Source organism: Centrocercus urophasianus, unplaced genomic scaffold (assembly GCF_019232065.1).
Source record: "Centrocercus urophasianus isolate 14NV4802_14NV808 unplaced genomic scaffold, USGS_Curo_1.0 seq_10, whole genome shotgun sequence".
Lineage (NCBI taxonomy): Eukaryota > Metazoa > Chordata > Aves > Galliformes > Phasianidae > Centrocercus > Centrocercus urophasianus.
Genome location: NW_024884142.1, coordinates 29,395,016 through 29,421,901, shown reverse-complemented (window position 1 = coordinate 29,421,901; position 26,886 = coordinate 29,395,016). Strand labels below are relative to the sequence as shown.

Genomic DNA, 26,886 nt, shown 5'->3' with positions numbered 1-26,886 from the left:
ACTGCTGAATGATGACAGTGTGTCTGTGTGCTGAGGAGTGCTGGCAGTGTTCTGTTCCCATCCCTCCCTTGCCCACATATATGACACCAAGCACCATTCTTCATCCCAGGCTTGCCAAGGTGGTTCCAGCTCTGCTTGTCGTCTTGCTGTTTCGTATCAGCAAGCTAAAGCTCTGCCTTTGCTGACACATAGCAGCCCCAGTGACCCCACTTTGGTTGTGAGCCCATTGAGTTGCTTTTGTAAACTGCATGCAGTAGAGAGCATCTGAGTGAAATTGCATATCTGGCTTCTCTAGTTAACACTAAAATGTTCCAATGAGAGCTTGTGCTTCAGTGTGGGGAGCAGCGAGTGCTTGTTTGGGGGTTTGTGCACAGTGACCAGCCAGGTGAACCAGGTGTGCTTGGCTGGGCTAGGAGTAAAAAGAGTGAATTTTAATTTATCCTTCAATCATAATTCTCATTGCATCCCAGGCTCTGGAAGATACCTTTCAGATAGATGTGTATGATGCCTTTACTGAGGTAGTATCCTTAGGTCTAAGGAAGGGCTGAGCAGCCAGGTGAACTCTGATGCCCTCATCCCTACCACGCTGTACTGGTAGTTTGAGGCCAGCTCTTGTTTGTTGCTATTTGCAGAACTGTGGACATGCAGAGGGGAGAGGAATCTCCTTGGAAGGCTGTCTGGATCTTCTGTGTAGAACCTCACTCAGGAGGCCCTACGGCAGGCATGCAGGACTGCTCTGCTCAGAAATACCAAGGTTATTTGCAGTCTGACACTCTCTGAAGTGCTGCGCTTATGAGTGGTGAAAAAGAGCAGGGAGTGGGATTAAGGAGGGCATCAGATTTCCACCCATGTGTGCTGCTGCTTGCTCAGCAGGGGCTAATGCACAGCAGGATACAGTGAAGAGAGCAGGAAGTGAGCCTTTTGGGGTTTGATGACTAATTAGCTGTCATAATTGGCTAATTGTGTGGAGATGCTGCTGTAGAAGTGAGCCCGGAAGAGTCAAATGAGAAGAATATAGGGACTATTTGTTGTTCCCAGTAATAGTGTGCATATGTGTGCAGGCGAGCATGGCTGAAAGGAGGAGCAATCCCAAGAGCAGGGAAGGAGCAGGCTGCAGGGTCTCCATGTGCCGCTCAGGCAGATGTGCTGGGTTGTGGGCAGGGCTAGCAGGGCTTCACTCCTGGGTTTGCTACTCATTTTCTCATGGGGAGGTTTTCTACACTGTGCTGAGCAAGTTTTCTCCCTGGGTGTGCTGATAATGCCTTTTTTTTTTTCTTTTTCTTTTTTTTCTCTTCAGGACATTGTGATTTAAATTATTTAAATTACAGTGATGAAATTAATGCTCTCTGAGGTACTACTGCATTACCCAGAGTAAGCCACTAGTAAACAGATCACACTAATGCTCCCATTAAAATATTAGGAAACACACTGTGCTCAGAAATAGGCTGCGTTTTAATCCTTCTCCACTTACAGACTTGTTGGTTTGACCTTGCTGTCCTAATGACCTCCCAGAGTGCTTCCCTTGCCATTTGCCATGTCACAACACACAGAGTGTTTGTTGGGATTCTCTTTGCCTGATAGGTGGAGGCAATGCACAGGCTGGCTGCTGCAGGTGGGCTTTCATTCTGCTCGACGGGAGCAGAGCTGATGGACTCTGAGCCCAGGTTATCTCACCACACTGCTGAGTTCCCCTGGAATTTGGACCCTGTTTCTCTTGATTTGGGTCCCAGAGTGCTGCCCGTGCCAGAATTAGTGTCACAAAACATCACCTGCCAGTGTATATTGATCAGGTGAGAAGTAGGTGAAAGGTTTCTACTCACTGCTTTTTTAGGGCACTCTTTACTTGCAGACCAGTGCCCTTGAGGAGCACATGCCACAGGTGCTCAGTGCCAAAAGTATGATTTGGAGAGGGATGCTTGATGTGACTTAGAATCACAGAATCACAGAATTGCTCAGGTTGGAAAAGATCTTAAAGATCATCAAGTCTAACCGCAACCCAACCAAACTTACCCTCAAGTGTGGGTGAATGTGTCCTAACTCTGTGTCTGGTCCCATGTGGGGATACAGAACACTGTGGCAAGTATTGGAAGAGCACCACTGGTAAGTGCTCTCCAAATAGATCGTCTTTGCCTTTTATTTTTCTTCCTGTTGAAGGAGGCACCCTGGGGGTTCTGAGAGCTCAATTAACACTTTGTAACTGAAGAAGCATTTGTAATTTGGAGTCTCCTAATCTCAGTATTACAGAAGCACAGGACCAGAATTGGTATCTGAGCTGTTGGGACTTTACAGAAATGAGTAAGAGTTTGCCTTTTCACCCTGCTCCTTCAGCCTCCAGCAGTTGTTAAAAATCAATTATTGGAATACAGTACTAAAGAGAAGACTGCTTTGCAGACAGGTTCTGACAACCCTGCTCAAAATAGCACCAACAAAACAATAGGGCCTGGAATAATGAATTGTTGAGAAGGAAGTAGTCTGTCATTCTGTTAACCTAGTTAGGAACAGAAACTTAGCCACTAACCTACTTTCCTTGGTAGTCATTTTCCTCAAAAAGTATGTCTGTGGTTTTCTTTTTTTTTTTTTTTTTTTTTTTTTCTGTTGGAAAACTTGTAAAAAATAGCATACTACTAAACCAGTTAAAAAGAAATCTCAGCTCAGTCTAATTTGATGAGCGAGTTTCCTTAGGAAAAGCGTAAACATGGGTATGTCGAGGTAAGAGATTGAGTTTTCCAAGTATCACTACTGGGAGAATTGCATTCAATGAGTCTTTCATTTATATTTCAAAAGAATTTCCCGCTTGGGTTAGTGACTCACTTTTCAAAGGAAATTTTCATAAAGGCAGAGCTAATGCAATTGGACCACAGAGGATACTGTAAGCAAATGACCTTCGGTGAGAGTCCAGGACCAACCTCGCTAAATAGCAGAGAGCAGTCCTTTCCCTGCTTGCCTGGTGTTGGTTAGCTCTGTTGTTATCCAGAGCCCCAGAAATGGGAAAAAAAAATAAACCAAAGTTGTTCTGCCTGAAATCTGCTGTGCTGGGCTGTCTCTGCTGAATCTGCTGGGTGTTTTCCTGAGCAGCATCAGCAGAGCACTGGGAGTTGTGCTTGATGACATCTGAATAAATGAGCCTCATCAAATATTGCTCTTGCAAGATGAACTCCACGGCAGTTTTGTTTCCTTTCGTCTTCGTAGGAATGGTGCCCATTCAGGATGCAGTGAATTATTGCCTTACAACACTGAGAGTTTTCCATTACAAACTTGAAATTTCAGGAAGGTCCTTTTGAATACCTTCAATCCCCTGTATTATTTCATGATAGCCTAAAATCAATTCTCCCATGCCCTGAGCTGAAACCCTTGCTGGAGCTCCTGAAGTTCTCTTTCTTTTTTTTTTTTTTTTTCCTGCAAAAACAGATTTTTCAGAGGAATGCTGCATTTCATTTCTTCACCTGATCTGTCCTTCTAAAGTGTTCCCATCTTCATCAGGGACTGCTCCCTATCCCTGTCTCTGAAGAGCCTCGTCATGGGCAGGGGATGCATTGTCCTGTACATGATGAGGACGAAGCTGAGGACACTGTAAGCAGTGAACAGGGAGAGGCCAGGATGGCATTTTATGCACCAATAAGAGAGGATCTGAACAGAAACCTGAGTCAGGGGCTAAAGGATGAGAACTCCTGGCTCTTGAGTTAAAGCCAGGGCACCACTACTTCCTCCAGTTCTTTGAGGCAGGTAGCAAATGAAAAAGTTGCCCAGGCTGCCTCTTCAGAGTGCCCAGCATTGTCCCCTCAGGGAGCATTACTGACTATGACCCCACATGCCCTCAGGTGAGACTGTGGTTGCCCAGGGGAGGACATGACCAGTCATACTGTGCCAATTAGAGCAGGCTCTCTGCTCTGGGCCTCCACAGTCCTGCCGCTTGAGGTATATTCAGACCCCATTTGTTAGCATTCTGCTAGTTCTTTTCTGCCTGGGCTCATGACTCTCTTCTTGCAAGTCCACTGCCATCCCAGTGGCTGCCATTTGAAGACAGCTGTTTTGAAGGGGAAGCAGACCAGTGGGAATACAACCTGCCTGTGGTCCTATTGCACAAAGTGAGACCAGTTAGATTAGGTTGGTTCCTCTTCTCTGGGACCATGAGTGGTGCCTCAAGCAGTATGTAGGTAGTCAAGTCCTTGAAACACAGATGAACTCAATTCAGTTTCTGTCTTGGGCTGAATTTTTTCCTGAGTGTTTGTAGAAGAATGACTTTCATACTAAGGAAGATACAAGGGAAAACACCAGTAGTCTGTTGAGCTCATGTGTGTGGAGCAGATTGCTTCTTTTTACATCAAAAAGCATTTCTGTGATTCAGGCCTCGTGTTAAATAGCTTAGTTAAGTCCTGAGAGCTTTACAAGGGTTGGTCAATTTCAAGAGTCAGATGCTTTCAATAGCTCTGGCTTTCAGTGTAAGAGCATTAAGGCAACAGCTTTGCTTCTTACAACGTTAGAGAAAATGACCAAGATTTTCAACCACTTGTAAAGGTCTAGGTGGTCCCACTGAATTCTACCCTTCTATGTCCAGTACATACTGATTATCTTATGTATAATGTATGAAACCTTTTATTTACTGTAATTTTAAGCTAAGCTTATGAAGTTCAGTATCTTCACCAGCACTTGGCAGCTCAAGGAAGACGTTGTTGAAATTTAAATATAAAGTGAAAAAGTTCATGCAACTCATGAGATAAGAAAATTCCCAATTATCTTATGTAAGTTAAATACAGGGCTTCAGTTTTTTCCTTTATTCCCAAGAGAAGGGGGCGAAGACCAGCAGCAAGAACTGGCACAGTGTTGAGCAGCACAGCACTCATGGCGTATGATCCAAGCTGACAATAACTAGTGAAGCCTGAATGAATTAATTGTTTATAGATGGGCCTTGCATTTGCTGAGTCAATGTTTGTCACTGCTTGTCAAGGGCAATGCTGTTACTTAGCCATTCTGTGGTGTAATGACATTTCCACTGAATGGCCCTGGGAACTAACAACCTATTAGTCTCACCTCTGTGCCACGGAAGATCTTGGAACAGATCCTCATGAAATCTGTGCTAATGCACATGGAAGACATGGAGGTGATACAGGAGAACCAGCATGGCTTCACCAAGGGCATATCCTGTTTGACCAACCTAGTGGTCTCTTATGATGGTGTCACTGCATCAATACACAAGGGAGGAGCCACTGATATGATCTATTTGCACTTCAGTAAGGTCTTTGACACATTGTCCCACATCATTGATCTCACCAAATTGGAAAGATGTGGATTTGGTGGGTGGACTGTTCAGTTGTGAATTACTGGCTGCAAGACTGAGTCCAGAGAATGGTGGTCAATGGCTCAATGTCTGGATGAAGATTAGTGATGAGTGGTCTCCCCCAAGGGTCAGTGCTGGGACCAATAATCTTTAATATCTTCATCAATGACATCGACAGTGGGGTTGAGTGCACCCTCAGCAAGTTTGCTGATGACACCAAGCTGTGGAGTGCAGTTGACAAACCAGAGGGACGGGATGCCATTCAGAGGGACCTAGACAGGCTTGAGCAGTGGGCCCAGGTGAACCTCGTGAGGTTCAACAAATACAAATGCAAGGTCCTGCACCTGGGTCAAGACAACCCTCGCTACTGATACAAGCTGAGGTATGAAAGGATTGAGTGCAGCCCTGCTGAAAAAGGACCTGGGGGTACTGGTGGATGGAAGCCGAACATGAGGCAGCAATGTGCCCTCGCAGCCCAGAAAGACAAACATATCCTGGGCTGTATCGAAAGAAGTGTGGTCAGCGTTGTGAGGAAGGTGATCCTGCCCCTCTACTCTGCGCTGGTGAGAGCTCCCTTAGAGTGCTGGATCCAGATGTGGAGTGCTCAGTATAGGAGAGATGTGGCCCTCTTGGAGTGTGTCCAGAGAAGGCCCACAAAAGTGATCCGAGGGATAGAACACCTCTCCTGCAAGGGCATGCTGAGAGTGCTGGGGCTGTTCAGCCTGAAGAGGAGAAAGCTCAGAGGCGGCCTGATAGTGGCCTTTCAGTATCTAAAGGGGAGTGAGTGACAGGAAAGAAGGAAACAAGCTCTTTGGCAGGGTCTGTGGTGATAGAACAAGGGGAGATGGCATCAAGCTTAAAGAGGGTAGATCTAGGTTAGGTGTAAAGAAAAAGTCTTTTACAGTGAGGGTGGTGAGGCTCTGAAACAGGTTGACCAGAGATGTGGTTAATGCCCCCTCCCTGGAGACTTTCAAGGTGAGGCTGGATCAGGCCCTGGGCAACCTGGTCTAGCTGTGCATGTCCCTGTTCACTGAAGGAAAGTTAGATTAGATGACCTCTAAAGTCCCTTCCAACTCTAAGGCTTCTATGATTCTATCCTAATAGTAATACAAAGGAAAAAATGCTGCAAAATCATAAACAAGTTATATTTTTTACCAAGATGGTTTGGCTGCCTAAGGAGTGTATCAGCCAGAATCAGGGGCAACAGGGCTGCAGCACTGCTGAAAAGTGCTGTCTTATTTGTTGTGGTGAAAACAGATCCTCTGGTATTGTTATTTTTAAAAAGCGGAGAACAAGTAATTGTATTGATAGTGGAGACTTGAAGAGCTCTGTTCTCTGTGTGGTTAGCTGCCTGGAAGGAGTAGAGATCCTGCTTACATTTCTAATTTAAAATCATCCAAACCAAGGAGTATAGAGTTATTTCCTGTATATAATGCATAATTACTAAAAATAACAATTTACAAGGACACATACTAGCTGGGATTTTCTTACACAGCTCAGAAAAGACTGACGATCTATTTTCAGACATCTCAGGTAAGTTTTCTCTCGTTTGAGTCAGATACCTTAAGAGAGAGCATCTTTCTAAGTCTGGTTTCCTCTCAGAGAAGCCATGGGGTTGCATTGCTCTCCACGGAGCTCTCTTCATCCTTGATGACAGCAGCAGGGATTGAGACATGAGCAGGTCTCAGCCCTTCATTTTAGGCAGCTCTAAGTGGGTCAGCTGAATCCCAACCATGGCACATCCCTCAGCTCATGTAAATGGCTTTGCTGAAATAAATACCCATTAAGAATCTTGCCGTGCATCAACATAAAGCATCAGCAGCCTCTCTCTGCAGCAGCACTGCAGTGTAGTTATTCATTGTGTCCATGCCAAGGCATGGTTGGTTTTTTTTTGGTTTGTTTTTTTTTTCTTTTCAGTTGACAGCTAATTGTGGAGAGAGAGACAGGCAATAAAAATTATGTTGATGGTGAAGGAAATGAGTCTGACTCACTTCCACTCTCCTTTCACTTTTTTAATCCTGCACAGTGCTGCATATGACAGAAGTGGAATTAGGCTGGTTTACTGATAGCACCCTCTGCCCCACTGTAGGTATTTTTATTTTCAGACTATTTTTTTTAACATGTTTTTCTTTACTTTCCTGTTTCCCTTCAGCATCTTCTACCTGACAGATTTAAGTCAATCCCATCTAATTCCCATTCACACTGCAAGCACATTTCCTGCTTGCGGGTAAATATGTTGAGAAAGGGGGATGAGGGAGGGAGAAATAAGGTTAGCATCTTTCAGCTTCAGACCTCAGAAAATGAGAAAACCCTCAGAACATGACAGGAGTGTTTTTGAGTGAGACCGTGGTTTTCAGCACCTGTTTTTGTTTTCAGGCTCTATGTGAAGCTTGAGAGAAAACCAGTTTACCCCAAATGTGTGTTTACTGTCCAAAGAGTAAAAAGAGGAAATCAAAGAGGTTTCGTGCTGTTTGACAGCAGTCTGTAAACAAGGTGTCCACATCACCATGTCTAAGGTCAGCTCGTGTGTTTGTGCAGGCAGGCGTGGGGGGATTCAGGCAAGCCTGGCAGCTGACCTGCAAAGCCAGAAAGCCACAGAGTGGTGACCGAGGCCTGGTTTTACCAGGGGGCCCGAGGGGCAATGTTCAGTGCATGGAACTGTGTGAAAGGGTTCTGTGAGCATTTGCAGCAGGTTCCACGTGGCTGGGGCTTGGAGAAACAAACAGTAAGTTCAAGTCAATCAACCAGGCAGGGAGCTGCCTACAGGCGGGTCTGTGTGTTATGTGTGTGCCCATCCTTCACACGCTGCTTCTAAACAAATGCAGCTCTCCAGTGAAAATACCCACTCTTATTTCTAATCCGTGTTCTTGTTTTATCTCCAAGTGACTGAAGTGCACCATTTGAAGAGGATAACTGTGTTTTAAATACCAAAGGAACCTTTTCAAGTGGAGTCTTTGGCTTGGCTGGAGAAACTTAAATCTATTTTCTTTGGGAGCGTGTCTACAGAATAGACCCCTTGTTTCAAAGAGGTCGGATTGTACCAAATCAGGCTAGAAATGTAAATATTTACTGCCACCTTTCGGTCAACGTGGGTATGGCTACAAGAAAGAAAGGGTGAATCCGAGTCACTCAGTTGTCACCTGCTTCAGTTTTGTCAACTCTGTCTTGGATCACCAGATACAGCAGTGCACCTAGAAACATCATTTCATAGTCATCACTTGCAAACAACAACTGAAACAGGATTCGAAGGGAGGGATGCTCTCTCTAGTTTGAGCCAATTGGAAAAAATAACCTAACAGAAGCCCTTGAGCACATCTGCCTTTCTCCAGTCTCACTACAGTTTGAGAGAGGGTTGGAATGTCCGCACTCACAACCTGCAGCTCTTGCCACAAATGCACAAATGTAATTACAATTTGTAGCTGGAAGGAAATTTTCATGCAAATAGCTATTTCATGCTATTTTCATGCAAATAGCTGAGGTTCTAGACTGTTTTTTGTTTTTTGGGGTTTTTTTTTTAAGATTTTTTGGTTACTTGGTTACTACTGCAGCTTGGTTACTGTTTGCTAACATTCTTCATGTTAGAATTTTGGAAAATACAAATTTCTTTTAAAATGTGTACATTTTAGGAGAGTATGATATGTTGTATCATTCTTCTGCTTAAACAACTTGTACTACAAGAGATATGGTATTTTTTTCATCAACTTGAGGTGTTCAGTTGCATTTTGAAACCTCACACCTAATCAGATTTCCAGCCCTTCAGGCCATGCAAATGCAAGTTTCCTGGAGTAGTAGCCCATTCCTTGAAAACAGTTTGGAATGAATAGTGGTGAGGTATTCCACAAGTACTACATCACATAGTGGAAGGAGCCTTTTTTAGTGTGAGGAAATTGATTATTAGAGCTGTATGGGAAGGTGATTTTTTTTTATCTGGGATTCATCAATATTGCTGATTTCAGTTAAACCGTAGCCAGCTGGACCTCTAACAGTGTGCCACAAGGGAGTGTTAAAAATTTCCTGTTGTAAAATCTTGAGCGTTGTTTATTTAGAAAGCGGGAGCAGGTCTAATAGTCCTGCTCTGTGGTGTTCAGCTTGCATTCACCAAGCAAAATGTGACTCTTTGTCTGCTTTTGTCTCACATTTGTTTGTTTAGGTGAAACTTCCTTTTCCTGTTGATCAAATCACAGATCTTCCAAGGAACGATTTCCAGATGATGATAAAGATGCACAAACTAACCTCAGAACAGCTTGAGTTCATCCATGATGTTCGCCGGCGCAGCAAGAACCGAATTGCAGCTCAGCGCTGCCGCAAGAGAAAACTGGACTGTATTCAGAACCTGGAATGTGAAATCCGCAAGTTGGTGAGTGGCATGCTCTTACCCTACCAGCTATTCCCATCCAGAATTAATTAATTCAGTCAGCTTGTAAGTTTGTATGTAAGTGAAGGCACTAGTATGACAATTGAATGCACAAAATGTCTCAGGATGTATGTATATATTGTATACGTGGAAAACACAAAATAATTGGTGAAATTAGACCTAAATATCTCTTTTTTTGATATCTCAAGAGTAGCTTGTTGAGAAATTTGGAAGGGGAGTGAAGCTTGTATCATAGCTGCCCTCTTGCAGTTTCATTTGCCCTCAGTACTTAAAGCACATAAGCAAAGATGTTCCTTTTTTTTAACTCCACATCCTTGCTTGACTGCCATAACAAGTGGATTGCACTGGGATTCATAGCTCAAAAGGGTTAGGTGTGAAAGGACCTGCAGAGGCTGTCTGGTCCAAACTCTGCTCTGATTGGCCCAACTCGATCTCTACATCTAGATTTTCTTTCTCTTTAGTTTTTTAGAGAGCAGCTCAGTGCTTTGCAGGGTGTTTCAGCTTGCCATGCCTTTTCTTCAAATCTTTGATTCTCTGATCAAATTGCAGAAGTAGCAAGGAGAATGAGAAAGGAGACAAGAATGTAAATATCCAGACGTGTCCATGCCTTGATTTAGGGCATGCCACTCTGGGATGAAGCATACCCTGTTCAATGGCCAAAGCACAGGTCTCCTGTGTGCCGAGGTACCACTGTAAAGTGCTACCACATTTCTGTCTAAGAGGGAGAAGTGACTGGAATGGTGCTAACTGGCTCCTCAGGAAATTCATCTCTCTTTTAGTCGTGGTGTGGATGCCTTAGATATGTGTTTTAGGTGGCTAAACACAGTTGTCTACAACATAGACACCCACACTGGAGCTAGCTGACCTGCTTTCCTTTAATTTCAGTGAAGGGAAACAGGTGTCTGTCAAGTCTTATTTAAATGTCCCATCCTGCAACAAAGGAGGTGATGTACAGCCCAAAAGTGCCTGTTTCTTTCTGTGACTAAGTAAGATCACCTGGAGAGGTATGCCAAATGTAGGCATCTTAGTTGAAGGCATTACAAACATTCCCTCCCCTTCTGACAGTGTCCCTGTGGTCTGAGGGAGCTGCTTTTCTTCTCTTACCTTTCCTTACCCATTGAGAAAGCAAGCAGGTACAGAACTAAAAAGGCTTGAGAGAAAGGGCTGGGAGTCTGCAGGGTATCACTCAGGAGGAAGAATGTAGAATGGATTGGCACCTCCTGATCTGTTGAAAAGCCCTAAAAGTTTTCTGAGAAGTCAAAAACAATGTAAGTGTCCCAGAACGGCTGTTATGAGAAGTGGGGTATGCAGCATGCAGTTTGATTTTATTCCTCAGCAGAGATTTAGGAGTCCAACATTAAATCCAGCCTTTGAATGTTCGAAGATTTGAGTGATAAATGAATTAATTCCCATAGATAAAACAAAAGGAACTGAAACTGATTTCCCTATAGTGATTCTCTGTGTACCCAGTTTCCATTAAAATCAAAGGTTATTTGGAGCCCTTCATTTCAATGTCTGCGTGCACATTTGCTCAGCTGTGGGTTGAATTTAGTGGGCTGGGAAATGGAATGCTTCTTGTTCTGATGGTAGCAGGTTGCGTGTCAAAAGTGGCCTTCAGCATCCTCCTTTCTTAGCACAAGCTGCAGCAAACACAGTGTGAAAGAGACAGGGATCTGCTGGAAGAAGCTGTGTTGTCGCCACCCTACAAATGGCAAAAGCCGCAGCACGTCGGGTTAGTCACTTACTGCCTGTGAGGGTCTGCTTCCCATCTGCACAGTGGAGGTGACACTGACCCCACAAGCTGGCTGGGAGACTTACATCATCAAGGCTCTGAAGTCTTCGAATACCATGCTGCTGAAGCCCGGGTGGGAAAAAAAAAAAAATAAAGAAGAAACAAAAATAAAAACATTTGTAAGAGTAGGGCTTTTCTGATGCAAAACAAACCAGACATCAAAAGTAAACAAAACACTGAGCAACCGCTTCCTTCACCAAGCCTAATCCACAATGGGTGCAGGATGAGTCAGAGGTTCTACAGGGTGAGGAAGAGGCACAGAGGCGCATAAGCAAGGTTGGCAGAAGCAGGCTCAGTCCCAGCCATGCCTGCCCATCCTTCTGCACCAAGCTGCTGATGGAGAGGAGAATTCATCTCTAGCAGTGAGCACCCGGGGCAGTCCTGCAAGGGCTGCATGAGCAGCAAGTGTGGCTTCCATTTGAATACCTGCCACCTTCACTTGCAAATTAATTCTAGTTTGTTGGGTTTGTGCAGTCCTACTAAATAACTGTTATTATTTAACATTATCAGTGGTGGATAGGCAACATGCATTCCTCAAGACCCCTTTTTTTCCCTAGCACATCTCTGAGAAGAGAATGAAAGGCGTATGAATGGCCTTTTGGGCCTGATCCCTGCTGAATTCCAGGAATCAAAAGCACTTAGAAAAGCAGGAGTCTTTGAAAGTAATTTTAAGATTTCTATGCAGCAAGCTGTACATAGGGAATGGGCTCTAGTGCACCCTAATGAAAAAGAGCATTCATTACAAAGGCTATTATGGGGTGTACAGGAGGATAAAGTGATGATAGTAAACAAATTCATGCAATTTCAGCATTGCCTCCCCAGCACTTCTGCTCTCTCCACAGACACTTGCAGCTCAAGCACACTGCCTGCTTCAAGGCTTAGGGTCTCTGGAAATTCCTATGTCATCTTCTGTCCTCTTTGTCACCAGTAATTTCCAATCTTCTTAATTATGTTACAGCACTAGATTTTAAAGAATCTTCACTTGGATAGATGCTTTGTTTGTTTGTTTTTTTTAAAGCCCCTTTTTCCCCATGGCGCTTACTCCCTATGAGTCACCCATCTCCACAACAGAGATGGTTTCATCTCTGTTAGTGAAATGGTCACGTCTTCCAAGTTTGGTAGTTAGGGTTTTTTGCCTGCTTTCCCTCACACATCCATCTACCCACTCACATCCCATTTTTTCATGCGAACTCACAGCATATTCTCTTCCATAATTCATTATCTCAAGATGTACTTGAGCATCTGTTTATTTTTATATTATTTTTATGCTTTCTTGATAGATTTATCAATATTTTAGCAGTTGGTTCTTCCCATATAGAGTACTCTCTTCCTCATTCACACAGCTGCATGCTTCCAGTGCAGGCTTTCGACCTGGTGTAATGCTATCAGCAGCCACCCGTAGCTGGGTTATCTCAGTAGCAGAGTTTTCACACCTCAGATGCCAAGACAGCTTGAGTTTAGCAGTGTTACTAGGTTAGGTACATGGTGCACTGCTTTTAGGGCCAGCTGAGCACTGGAAATAGCTCTTGTGCTCTGCAAGATCTGATCTGCTCCCTTGAGCTATATGCTGGGTGGTGGTACTGATGTAGCAGGGCCGTTCCCACTATTCTGCAAGGGGTCAGCACCATGCTTTTAACAGTGAGCTCCCTGGCTGGGTCTGGCTCTGTGCCTGACCCCTCCGGTTCACCTCTGGAATGTTTGAATCAGAAAGCCCACCTACCTTTGAGGTTTTCACATACATCTTCATAGAATTATCTTGATTAGGTCAAACTCAAACCGGTTATTAGCAGGACATACAAAAATGAGCTATGGTGCTGACCACACTGAGCACATGCTGTCCCAAGTTCTCTCCTCCAAACACCATACCTTACAGTAGTGATGGGTGTTCATAGCTCCAAGGACGTACACTCAGACTGACTGGCTGTCCTGACATTTAGAGAATAAACTACTATATGTCCTCTCTTAAGCAGTGAGACACTGATTTATTCTTGTTTGGGCAGAAATGGCTTTTCTCCATCAAAATGTTTCTTTCGGAGTTTTTTATATCATACATCAAACAGCCTTAGTCCATTAAGGAAACTAGCAGTCTCTTGGAATAATGTATGACTGTTCTCTAACAACTGAAATGCTTTTCTCCAAATGTTTCCCAAACTGCAGTCCACTCAGACCTATTAGTGGTCAATATCTGATGTCTTTGTGACATTTCCTCTTTCCGATTAAAAATAACTTTGTTGGGTCAGAATTCTCCTTGGGTACTGCCAAGGATGGATGGCCCTTCTTTCAAGTAAGGTGCCTTCTTTTTTTTTCAGGTGTGTGAGAAAGAGAAGTTGCTCTCAGAAAGGAACCAGCTGAAAGCAAGCATGGGCGAATTGCTGGATAACTTCTCGTGTCTTTCGCAAGAAGTGTGCAGAGACATGCAGAGCCCAGAACAGATCCAAGCCCTTCACCGCTACTGCCCCGTTCTCAGACCCATGGATCTGCAGACGGCCACCAACATCAGCCCCTCAACGGGTGTGGAGCAGGGCCTGGCAACGTCGCAGTGTGTTGGGGAAGGCATGCAGTGCTGCTCAGAGCAGGGCCCCGTGCAGCTGGGAGCGTCCTGGCTGCCCAACAACGTCTCAGAGAATTGCTCGGCCAGCGGCGGGGGGTTGGATGGAGCTGAGCCAGGTACTTACCCTGAGAGAGAGCTTCCGCGAGAGCAGAGTAGCCAAACGGTCACGGTAGACTTCTGTCAGGAAATGACTGATAAATGTACAACAGATGAACAGCCTAGGAAAGATTACACCTAGTGACTTGTAACCTTACCGTTACACCTGGTCAGGTGTTCTTCAGTCAGCCAGTGGCAGTGCTCATTTGTTGTCTAGAAGAACGTATTTGGTGCACACTACAGTGGTCTTAGCAGCAATACTGTTTTTAAGTATTCCCTCCTCTCTACAAGCAGGAGTTATCTTCACAATGGTGCTATCCCTTGCTCAGGCAGGGAATTACACAGTGGCAACACTGTCTGTTTTTGTATGTTGATTTCAATCTTAACAGGGATGGACATAACACCTCTGAGGACCCAACCGCAGCTTTTTTCTCAGTGGCCCATGTCACAAAACCCTAACTCAGGAATTTCCTCTGAATGTTCAATTTTTCATTGAAGACAGCTTCTTTACACATCAAAGTTTTATAGCTAAACTGTATATATTATATATAATATATATAAAATATATATATCCATATGCAAAAGTCCCTGCATGCCTCAATTTTTCTCATCCTACAAACTGGAAGCTTTCATTTATATTGTATAAACAAGTTCCAACATTCCTTTTTGTCTTCGATGCTAGAACTAGTTTGGTAACTTGTTACACAATTTTTTTCCTTGGTTCACAGTTCAGCAATATCATTCAATTTGTACTTATTTATAAAATTTTAATGTTGGAATCTTATTTGAGATTTTATTATAGACAATTTTTTTGGCACAGCCATTTTGTGCCACTTGAGCAATGTGGATTTATTTTATTTTCTTGCAGATACTGTACAGTAATGGTCAACTTTGCCACTTGCACTGAGTTTCTGGTCAAACCTCTTTTCATAAATGAAGTTGTGACTTCAGTATAACTTGAGTATATGGTTTTCTTTGCTTTATGGCTTAAAGAAAATAGAAAAGTTTTAGCTAATAGACAAACACTCAGGAGCTCATTACATAGTAAAAACGGTCTTGCCAAATACTGAATTCACTATACAGTTTGTAAAGAGAATCTGCTTGAATTATTTTTGTATTCAGACTTCTTTCTGTTTCACAAACCAAGCTTAAGTGCTGTTAATGATGCTTTTGGATTCTTATAGGGCAAAATATATATCTCACTCCTTAGAGAGAAACGTATTTGACAACTGGATCTGATCACCATTAAGTTCCACGAAATAAAGTAAATGGAAATCACATCAACACACTTTGGCGGCTTCTTTGCCAGCCCCAGTCTGCATCCTTTACTCACGGAAGCAGCTGCTGCTCCAAGTAGTAGTCCCTGTAGCATCACCTCAGCTTTCCTCAGACCTTCCCCAGACCAGCTGCAGAGGTAGCTCTGGTGAAGGCAGGGATCCTGCCTAGGTAAGAAGAGTTGCAGGACCGGACCCCTTCACCATAGGCTCTGGTTTCCCTACAGAAGTCAAGTTAGCGCTGTACCCTCTAAGAGCAAGTCACACTCTGTCGGCACCCAGATTGGTTGCTTGCCCTTCCAGTCCTTGTGTTCCAGGATCCACTCGTCCTACAGCATTGCCTTCAGGACAAATCGCAGCTAGAAGAGCGCTGTCTCAAAGGAGACTACTCAGTGAATTGACTTAGTTGTAACTGCACTGGATTTGTATCTGAAGCGATGTTGACTCATGTTATGACTGTGTGAGACAGCAGCTTTCCAAGCATAACATCTGTATGTACAGTGTAGACAGAAAACGTCCTCCTTACGCTTTTTTAGTAATTATTATTATTCTAAGTGTACTGAGTTTTTATTTTGTGGTTCTTTGTCCTGCGTGTGCCAGGTTGCGTGGCTTTATCCTGGACGACAACTGTCATGTGCTTTACTGGCTGATACCATTTGCTCTTGCTGAAAAAATTGACCAGCTCTTCACACCTATTTAAAAATAAATAAATAAAAATTGGAGGGTAGCAGCTTCTCAGCGGCACTGAGCGATACTGCGGTCTGCGCTAAAGTTTACACTTAGAGGTGTGCACTGGGGCTCAGTTGAGGCACTCAGTAGATCAGCAGCTTGACCTTGGAGGAGGAATCAGCTCCCTCTCTCCCTTCTCTCACCTTCAGCCTGTGCTCATGGATGTCGCCCACTCGCCACAAAGTCTTGCTTTTGCCCTCTGCACCCACACTCTTGTAGCCAAGCTACCGAGGAGGAAATGCATATAGCATGTGCCATGTTTGTTGAAAATACTTCTTTTCCCCGCATGTACAAAGAAAAACTAGTATATAATGTAGGAGAATATTTATGTTTAAGTATTAATCATTACTGTACAAAATCCTTACCTTTACATGTTCGAAAGTATACGAATGCCATAAACTCCTAGTTCACATGGCTGAGAAAGGGGGAGGTGTCGTTCTTTCTTTTTGCAGGAGCTTAAGCTAAAAATCTCTGACCCCCTCTCACTTCCCTTCTCACAAGTAACTGTCTGAGAAGCTCCTGGGGGGATCTGATTTTCCTTTGAACTCACTGACGTTGCAAAGCAGTTCTGTGCTTCGCAGAGAAGTTTTGTTTCTATGAGACCATGGTGAAAGCTAGAATTTAAAACTAAATGTGAATCACATTATAGAGTCATAGCTACTTTGGGGGGTTGGGGGAGGGAGGGACGGGTCAACTGACACAGTATTTTAAAGATGTTTTTTCTGTTGCCTTTTTTATTTTTAAGTGACCTCCTATATATATGAATAGATAGAATGTTTAATGAGCATAAAACCAAGTTTTAACTTGCTTCCTGGCATGAAGATTTATTCTACTAACAACTCATGTGCAACTGGTACTCTTGACCTCATTCCAGCGGTTTAAAAACCCACCCTCACAACCATTGCGCTGCAGCTCTCAGTTTGACCTGGCTTCCTACAGGTGCTGGGTCTCTTAATTTTCTCTACCTTGGGAACTGATATATAAAACCACTGCTCAGATAAGTGTCTCTTCCTCAATATTCCTCTCCTCTTGCTCTCTTTCCCTCCCCTGTAAGCTTTTCTGGATGTTTGATTTCATTCTTCCTCATTAGAAGTGGCTGGTTTTGTGTCATTGCTTCCTATATTTACATGTATCATGGTTTTCCAGTGAGTTTTTTTGGTGGTGGTGGTTGTTTTTTTGTTGTTGTTGTTTGTTTGTTTGTTTCTATTTTGTTTTGAGTTTATTTTGCTATTCTGAACTACATGGCTCTCAAAGCTGTTACTGGGCTAACTTTAAAGGAAGGCACTGGGAGAATTAGTTTCAGACCTGGACATCAGTTGGCATATCCAACTGCTCTTATCATGAGGTCAAAACAACTGATCACAAGGATACCATTTGGAAAAACAAAACGAAAAACTGACTGCAATATTTACTGATTTGAAGAGTTTGGCTAGTGGTCACCATGGTCTTAAGAATCTCTTTGCATCTGTCAGAGGACAGTTGCACAGCACCAGGCATTGTATAGGAGAGGTGTGATGAGGCCCACTCCTCTCCCTACTGGGTGCTCCATGGGTATCTGAGTCCTTCACTCTTTGTCCAGTCTGTATCTAATCCTCCTCTTCCTTTGCCATTGCTCTACCTGTACTGCCAAGAAACCTCATTTCATTTAGGCTTGTTATGCTTTGTCAAGTGAGTACCACACTATATAATGTGTTTGTTTCTCTGCGTTCTCTGGGGGTGCCTTGAACACAATTAAAGCTCATTGCAAGCTGATTCTGGAACAAAAAGGTAGTGCAAAAAAAGAAAAGATTAAAAAAAAAAAAAAAAAACAACAAAAAACAGGGAAAACAAAACAGAAAAGAAGCAAAACAAAAGCAAAGATGTTGGCTGTCTTATCAGGAGATCCCAGTATTTATATCACAGACTTCCTAACATTCAATGACTCAGGCGTCAGAGTTTGATGCTGCAGTATAAAACTATTATTTTATATATTGTACTAGTAATTTATTAAATGTCTTTCTAAGGGTATATGCTGCTTTTAAGATGCACTATATTTTTGGATCTAATCCTTGTATTATTTTTTCCCAAGGAAGTAAAATGTGTTGCAAAGGCAAGCCATGGTGATTAGTATGCTAACTGCTACTTCTCTTTAAAAAGGAGAGTGGGAACTAGATAAATAACTTAGCTAAATGGATTAACTGCTGCCAGAGGAATGATTAATGCTGATAGCATGGTTGTTAATCTGGAGTTCAACACTTTGTCAAGTCTGCATTCTAAAGAGCGCTTAAATAGAAGTTAAAACGCATAGATAGATATAGTTAGATTTTTTAATATGTAACCTTATGATTGCCTAATAAAAACAAATCTGCATGCTGGAATCACTATAATCCTGTAATAAAATAAAAGCTGATCCACTAGGAGAAAGCACGATGAAGCACTGTACTTCAGTCAACACAACAGCCTCACTCGTGTCACGTAATGCACTGCTGTGGTTGTTGAAAAGAGCAATGGGTTTCCAGAATGAACCTCTAGTGATTTTTTTCAGTGAGACGAAGGGAGCGTTGGCCAGGTTTACAGCAGCTTGCATTTCGATCCACTTTGTTTCCTCTACTGCTGCAACAAGGAGCGCTGCTTTCACCTTGTTCTGATCCGACGTGCGTTTGGAGGTGTCTTTGGCTGAATGGTGTAGCCTGTGCTTGTAGCGTTTTAAAAGTATGTATTTTAGATCTGTCTAGAGAAGATTTAGCTTCAGTGTGAGCAGTAGAGCTGATGGCTTTGCAAAAGGAGGGATCTGCTCAGTATAGGAGTGAGGTGAAACTAAAATCATTGCCACAACGAACTGATGCTCCCTTTCCTGCTAGAAATTCTCTCAACAGGTTTTTGACTTAATTTCGGTTTTGTCTCTGACAACCCAACGCAAGTTAATTTTATATATCTTTAATACATGTATGTATATATACATACATATAGAATTCTAGTCAAAGTGTGTGTTTGTGTATTTTCCTGTTTATAATACCTATATGTATATTTATAATACTCCTCAGAGTATTTTGTGACTCAGGCATCAGATCTGATGCTGCAGAATCCAATATATGTGTATATGCATATGTTCAAATACTGTGTGTATATTTAAAAGATCTATTGTTGGTGGTCTGTAGAATAATTTTTCTCTTTACTCTCAAAATGTTAATGGCATTACTTGCAAAGACTAAATGTACAGTATTTTCCTACACTCCACCAAGATAGGTATTATTTATATCAAAGTCAAATATTGATATGCATTTTAAGGTATTACACATACGGTGTTGCCATTTTTGCAAATAAAACCACTTTTTGGCAGGAAGGAATCCTAAAAATACCTTTTCATAAGGTAATGACCCCCAACAAACGACTGCTGAAAACCCAGCTAGATGACTCCTGTTCTTGTATGACTTTTGTGGGAAGACCCCTTTCCAACTTTGAAATGATTCCTGCAGGGCCGCTGTTGTCCCTTTGGGCTCGTGGAGAGCATCGTAAAACAGAAATGGCAGCTGGCAGTGTTGGAGTTCACAGACTGCATAGAAGCAGAGATGGGTCCAGGCTACAAGCCCAGCCAGCCCCTCATGTTGGGGAGCCAGGGCTGTCAGCAGGGCTCAGCCTCATAGTGAAGGAGCGTGGTCCCGGGACACACAGGATTTGCACGGGATGCTGGTACCTGGTGTTTGTGATATACCTGAGAGAAATGTGCATGCTCTAGATACTGTTTCCACTACTGGTTGTGCTCTGAGCGAAGCTATCTGGATCCCGCAGACTGGCAGGAACTATACTAAACACTTTGGTGATATTTGATGCGTGTCTGTTTACCATTTGGTTTCAAGAATCACCTTTGATTTCAAGGGTGGGGATGCCCTAAGAGTTTGTTCCAGAACCAGTTGGTTACAAGTGCACCTCTTATATATGCCTTACAAACTTCAGAGGCCATATTCAAAACAGGGTTTTATCAGTGTATGCAAGGGGGTGCAGCCCCTCTTCTCTTCCTCCCCAGGTCAAACAGAATGGACAGTTTTCACACATATCTACCTGTATAACCCTCTGTACCTCTCATAACTGGTCAATGACTGTAACAGGTTACATCAGGTGTTTTTTCTACATACTTTTTACACAAATTCTATGCGATTAATGTAACTTAATTCAATGCATCATTTTATTGTACTAGTTCTTAAGCTTGTCTTTATTTTTTTTCTAGGTGACTGTGGTTTCTTGTGATTTTTATTGTATAAATAAATGAGGTGGCTGTTGATGCTTACTCTCTGTTACTAAGAATTTTTACCTTTTTGGAAGAAAGCATTGCTATGAACTAATGAATTTAAAACGTCATTTACTCATTGTAAATACAGTATTGTGCAAAAAACAAAAATGAAAAAAAAAAAAAAAAAGCACCCGACCCTTTTCATTCATTTGAATTGCTAGTGTTAACTGAATTTTGTCTAGACACCATTTCTGTTGATGAAATAAAGACATATCATTATGTATTGTAAACCAACTTATCTTGACTCTGAAATCGCTGTCGCAATCCTTGGTTGCACGGGGTTGGAGCTGGCTGGGGGTGGCCTGGAGGTGGCTGACAGAGTCTGGAGGATGCGGCCTATAACAGAACCTTCACTCATGTGGTTGCATTTCGGATTCACTCGATGTCTTAGATGCAGGGATCTGGTTATCTTTCATCTGATCAGAAGGTGTTTCATGGCAGAAATGAAAGAAGTTGGTTGGAAGATCAAACACTCTGCATCTATACCCATTCCCCTCATGCTTAAGGCAAATCTTCTAAGTCTTTGCTTTGTCTTGTAAAGTTCCAGTGAACGTGTACAATGGCAAGAAGGGAGGTTGGGGTTTATTATTTCCCCTTTATAGAAAACTTGAGAGAAATTGGAAGGGGTTTATGCAGAAATAAGGAAGAAAAAAAAAAAAAGACAATATCTCTGAGAGTAACTCTAGCATTTTCTGCGTAAGGAACGTGTGCCACTGACCATTCATGTCACTTACACAGAATTAAATCCAGACAGGAAAAAAAGAGACGATGCCACCAGGTTGGGGAACTGCTTCTTGCATGGGGCTGGATGCAGCCTGAGCACCAGATCATGGCAGGAGAAGACCATGTGGCCCCTTTGGGGACCAGCATTTTATCACCAGACGAGCAACCGTATATCATGTGCCCTGGGCCAGTGCCCTAAGGGATGTTGGCTGCATCCTGTTTGGTTGACAGCACTGGATGCTGCTTGTGACTTTTCACCTGAAAATTCTCATGGAGGAAAAGCAGAAGTGCTGCTTCACAAAGTTCCCCAGTTTTCTGAGTCTCCCTGTCAAGCACATAAGAACACTTACCACCCTCTCAAATCTGTATCCACTGCATATCATCACAGTCTGGGAGCAGGGCATGTGGTGTAGCAAGAGCTTCTCCATCCCTGGTCGGTTGTTGCTTACATTTAACAGCCACCATCTTACATGTTTTCCTTTTTTTGCTTTAAAAAACACTGCAATTTCAAGCAATCCTTGTTTGATTCCATTTTTTCCTGCTGGTCTACTGATCTTTCCTATAGAAGGCTTGTATCATTAAGGAAACTGGCAGAGCAAACAAGTTGTTCTTGCTACTGAAGTGGTGAGCACATCAATAGCAGATGCAAGCTACCACAGACTTGGCAAATAAGAGCAGCCAAGAGCATGTGTCCAGAAACAGGCTTGTGGATAGTCAAAGTGCTTTATTTTCTGGGTACACAACTGGAAGGATTGATTTAAACTTCAGAAATCTGACCTTCCAGAATAAATCTTGTCTTAGCAAACTCGTAATGAGATCTTTGTACTTTTGTTGTCTTCAGTTAATTCATATGGACTAATAAAACAGCAAAGGGATTAAGATTCTTATGACCCTGAGCTGGTCCTGCAGTTCCTCTAAAACAGAACTGAAGAAAAGTACAGATGTTTTTTTAAATGAATTGCCTGGTTTTCCTTAGTTTCAATTCTGAACACAGAAGTATTAACTATGAAGACACTACACAAGCATGGAAAGTCTCTCACAGAGCTTGAGGATTGCTTTGGCACAGGCAGAACAACAGCAGCAGAATATCCTTCAGATGAGATTTTATTCTGTGCCCAAGCTTCTTCAGCTTCCTTCTGTGCTTGGTCCATCTTTTATTCATTGGCTGCTGAGCCCTGGGCAGATAGAGGCCACATTGCCTTCCAAATTACATTCACACTAAATTAACTAATTTCCTTGTTGAAGTCTTGGGCCTCCTACTACCCTTAAGGTCTATGCATCAGGCTGGTTGCTGATATGAACACTACTCATGTGCATAACAAGCTGTATATTCCGAAACATCGTCCCAAAGACACCGGGCTGGTTCTGCAGTGACAACATGCACTGATAAAATCCAGCTCAGTTTATACGAGAAAAATCGTAAAATGTGGAGCAAGCTATTTGTGAACATCAGCAATCAGAGTACAGTATTACTGGGACTGGTGTAAAATTGAAGAATGAAACAAGCGTTTGCTTCCTTAAAGATCAGAATTAAGCATTTTAAGGGGACGGATAGGGAGACAGTAGTAGATAATCGGCATTTTATCTTTCTGCTGAAGGTGGTTTGTGCTCATTCCCTTAGTTTATCTCTTGTCCTCAGAATGCCATTACTTTTTCATGATAGATGATAGTTCTAGGAGCATGCTCTGAAAGATAACAGGAGAAAGAAGGCATGAAGTTGACCTGGCTTAGAGGAGAAAAAGAAACGTAATCATAACAGTTAATCCAGATCCCACCACATACGTAGCTGAGGAAGAGAGATGCTGACAGCACACTTACCTTGGCTTCATTCAGTGCTAAGGGGTGGCTGAGGGGAGGGAGAACAGCTTGCTTTTAAATCAAACACATTAATCCCAAAGTAACTTGTTTGAAAATAGTGACTACATCTTATCGCCCTTTCTTCACATTAATGACTTTCTGTTGCTTTAAAACCCTACAAAGACAGACTTGGCTAGGCTAGCTCCACTTTCAGAAATCCAGTTTCTCTCAGACATTTGTCTCTCTGTTGCTACACAAATCCTTGGAGAGGTTCATTATTTATCAGCCACTGTGACCCCCCAAATTTGTCATTTTCTTATTGTCTGTGTCTGTGAAGGGATACCTTTGGGTGATCAAGCAGATCCTGCAGGATCATTGCTACACTCGCAGTCATCATCACAGGCTTTTCCCGAGTGCTCCAAGGCAAAGAATAACATGAAGGATACAAACACTTTGAGTATCTTTTAGAGATTATTGCTTAAACTCTACAAAACCAGCAGCAGTTTTAGTGGTAAATGTGAATACCTGTAAGGAGTCTTACACATCCCAGTGGGGCAACACCAGGTTTTACCAATCTCTTGCCCATCTGTAGATTTTCTGGTGGAGTCTGGCTATAAAAGAACTCTCTGCAGCTATCAGATTTGCTATTTCAATGCACATGGACTCTTATTCAACTGCTTCTAGCTCCAGGAATGCAGCAAGTGAGCAGCTGGTTAAATGAGTGGGTATGTATTGCTCAAATGTTGTTGAAATTCTCAGTAACCACACCTTATTCTGGAGAAGACTGAGAGCATTCGGGCTGAATAGCAGCTCCCTCTTTCATAGACTTCTCATTGCTGACTCTTCTCCCACTGGGTAAAAGACTCAAAGCTGAGAGAATTGAGAAGCAAAAGAAGAACTGGAAAGCACAGAGGGATAAAACAAACCAATGTGGCGGCAGAAACAGAGCACAAAGAACAGTAAGGTTTCCCCAACTTCAGCAGAGCTGGGATTTCAGCCTCAGCCTTCTTAATTATCAGTTTCATGACCTCACACAGCACGAGGGAGGACCTTTACTTCCAAAGATACATTAATTTCTTTGGAGTCAAAAATAGAGACTCGAAGAAATGATACTGCTAGGGTAGAGAACTCTCCAGAGGGTGGGTTAAAGAGAAAAGCATAGAAATGAAAAAGAAACAGGAAACAAAACAGGAATGTGAAGTTGAGTCCCCCAGATACCTAATACTTTCTGAAAATCTTCATCCAGTAATTTTGGTTCTCCGTGAAACTGGTTCGGCTAAAATAGTTCTAAGTATGTCATAAAGCTCTCATGGTTCAGTAACACAACAGAACCAGTAGATATGTCACATGGCCCCATTGTTTGGTTCTATCCTTGGATGCTAAAGTAAGAGTCAGCTTGGGGTGCAGATGGGATAACATTGGTCCAAGTCTTGTGAAAGGCCGTGTCCTTGTGAGAAGATTTACCATTCCAAGGCAATTATCCAATCCCAGCTAACCAAATTAAACTCACGGGTTTCAGAGCATGTTTTCGGACTATTTAGAAAACAATTTTATGTAGAAAAGAAGAAGTGGTGCTGGATGTGCCCAGGTATGCAACCGTGGTGTTCTATTTCAGAAAGGAAGAGACAGGCTAGTGAAAGGAATCAAGCACTCATCGCAACAAACTATTACACATCTTTGAGTGGTTGCAGAAACGCTTGTGTTCAGCTCAGCTGTGACACTCTGATCATAGAATCACAAGGTTGAAAACGACCTGCAAGATCATCCAGTCCAACCATCCTCCCATTACCATTGCTATCACAAGCACTAAACCATATCTTGTAGCTCCTCATCCAGATGCCTCCTGAACACTGCCAGGGACGGTGACTCCACCACCTCCCTGGGCAGCCATTCCAGTGCCTGACCACTCTCTGAGAGAAAAAGTTTTCCTTATGTCTAACCCAAACCTCCTCTGGTGCAACTTGTGGCCATTTCCTCGGGTCCAGTTTGTTGCCTAGGAGAAGAGACCAAACCCTTCCTCATCACAACCTCCCTTCAGGAAGCTGTAGAGTGCAATAAAGTCTCCTCTAAGCCTCCTCTTCTCCAGACTAAACAATTTGATGATGATGAAACACTAAGCTGTGACCATGTTCAGCAGAGCTTTGCAACTTTGTGCAATTGTTCTTCTGGTTTATAGAAAATGGCTGGAAAAGAAAAGTGGTTGATGCTCACAGAGAATGATGTGGATGGTAAAGCTCTCTCACTTTTTAATGGTTCAGTTGGACTCCACAGCTCTCTTATTTTTATCCTTCTGCAGCGAGGAAAAGTATTCTTCAGTGATCCCAATGGTTTTACACAACTCTGCACACATCAGGCAGTGAGGAAATAACCTCTTGTGCAATGCTCCAACAATCACATGATGAAGCACTGCAGTTCCTGCCCTGACTCTTTTCCAGGAGTAAGGATTCTATCTATACTAGTTTTATACTCACCTTAGACTGCATCAGCCTTTTGATTTCATCAGACTTTAAAATGTATTGTGCACCTGACCTTGACAATTCTTTTTTTTTGTTCTGCTCATCATGTCATTCATGTGTAGATTCCCAGTGATACCAGCATAACCCTACATTGCTTCGTGCCTCCAACTCCCAGTTATCCTCTGTGAATGCAATTTCATGGAATTCACTGCAGATGATTTCTCTGAGCTGTGTGCTGAGCCACTCGTTAGGTCTCCTTGCCCATCGGGACCAGTAGGCTCGGAGCATGCAAGAGGTGCATTTTTGCAATCCAATCTGAAAAAACCTTCAACAAATGTAATAACCAGAATTATGAATAGAATACGACAAGTGATCATTTTGGGTGTAAAACTAATCAGCTGCAACATAAATATTTTTCAAGTTTTTATGCCATATTTGGACAGAAAGCAGAGAAATGGCTCTTAGTCTCCACCTGTTCCAGAGAGGAAAGTTTGAAGTAGCTGTGCTAGTCCTCACTGTGGCTAAATGATGCTTCTGTCATATCCTACCAAGTGAAAGGCATTCCTTCCTTTCTCTATATACAGTTGGTTTGATTACAGCTCAAATCTGAAAAGTCGACTCCTCGTGTCAAATGCATGTTTTGTGTTCAATTTCCTATTGAGATACTTAGTGCCAGCTTCCAGTGAAGGATTTAATGCATTTTCTCCTTACAGTTTGATGGTAATCGTTCTTCCAAAGAATTCCTAAGAGTAATTTCCTTGTTCTGTTCATATAAGCAGTAACGCTCAGGTGCAACATTTACATGATGCACCAGCATACATATGTATTGAAAGTGGTATCGTTGAATGCTGTAGCAAAGTGCACTAGCCATAATAGTGACTGAATTTTATACAGAAGTGCACTGAGAATATCATGAGACACATTTAAAATTGCTGGCAATAGTCCCAAATATAGTCACAAAGGCAGCATGCCAGAAAAAGTGTTACTTTCAGGTATAATGACATTGCTTTGCAAACTGCATGTACTCCTCTGCAAGCTCTCACCTGAAAGATAAGTTTGTTGTCATCAAATATTAAAAGTTGCCAAGTAACATCTATGAATTCTAAACAGGGACCGAAAGTCTGCCTTGCTTAATACCTTTTGCATATCATCTTTTTAATTATTTTTCCCATCAGAGTATCAAAACAAAAACAAAACAAAACAAAAACACCTGAAAATGAACAGGCAGGACTCCAGGCCATTCCTGTACCAGAAAAAGCAAAGTCGTATGTAGTTAAATTTCACCTAAATGACAACTTAACATGACTTATGCAATCTATTTAGATATTGTGGGAACTGTAACTCAGTGAAAACTGGAATCACGAGCAATTTGTTGATAAACAGTGTGTGAGAGCATTTTCTGCTTCTTGAAAGGAAGATTTTCAAATTTTGTTTGTAGTTGTTTTTGTCTTCAATTTTAAATATTATTTTTAGGAAACGTGAGATTAAAGAGCATTGATAACTTGGAGTATCATGTGAAGTAATCTTCTGTTTCTTGCATGTCCTATACAA

The 26,886-nt window shown here is 42.5% G+C and overlaps 2 protein-coding genes across 3 annotated transcripts in view; one reads left to right on the top strand and one right to left on the bottom strand.

Annotated features, from left to right (window-relative positions):
* BACH2 (BTB domain and CNC homolog 2) overlaps positions 1–20,593 on the top strand; it is a 184,867-nt gene extending 164,274 nt beyond the window's left edge. For both annotated transcript variants that reach the window (XM_042816053.1, XM_042816044.1), the window contains 2 exons: positions 9,426–9,632; positions 13,752–20,593. In XM_042816053.1, coding sequence (XP_042671987.1) covers positions 9,426–9,632; positions 13,752–14,231 — 687 coding nt within the window. In that variant the 3' untranslated portion in view covers positions 14,232–20,593. The remainder of the gene's footprint in view (positions 1–9,425; positions 9,633–13,751) is intronic.
* Positions 20,594–23,648: 3,055 nt separating this feature from the next.
* GJA10 (gap junction protein alpha 10) overlaps positions 23,649–26,886 on the bottom strand; it is a 5,406-nt gene continuing 2,168 nt past the window's right edge. The window contains exon 2 of the mRNA XM_042826200.1: positions 23,649–23,749. Within this exon, the coding sequence (XP_042682134.1) occupies positions 23,649–23,749 (101 nt within the window). The remainder of the gene's footprint in view (positions 23,750–26,886) is intronic.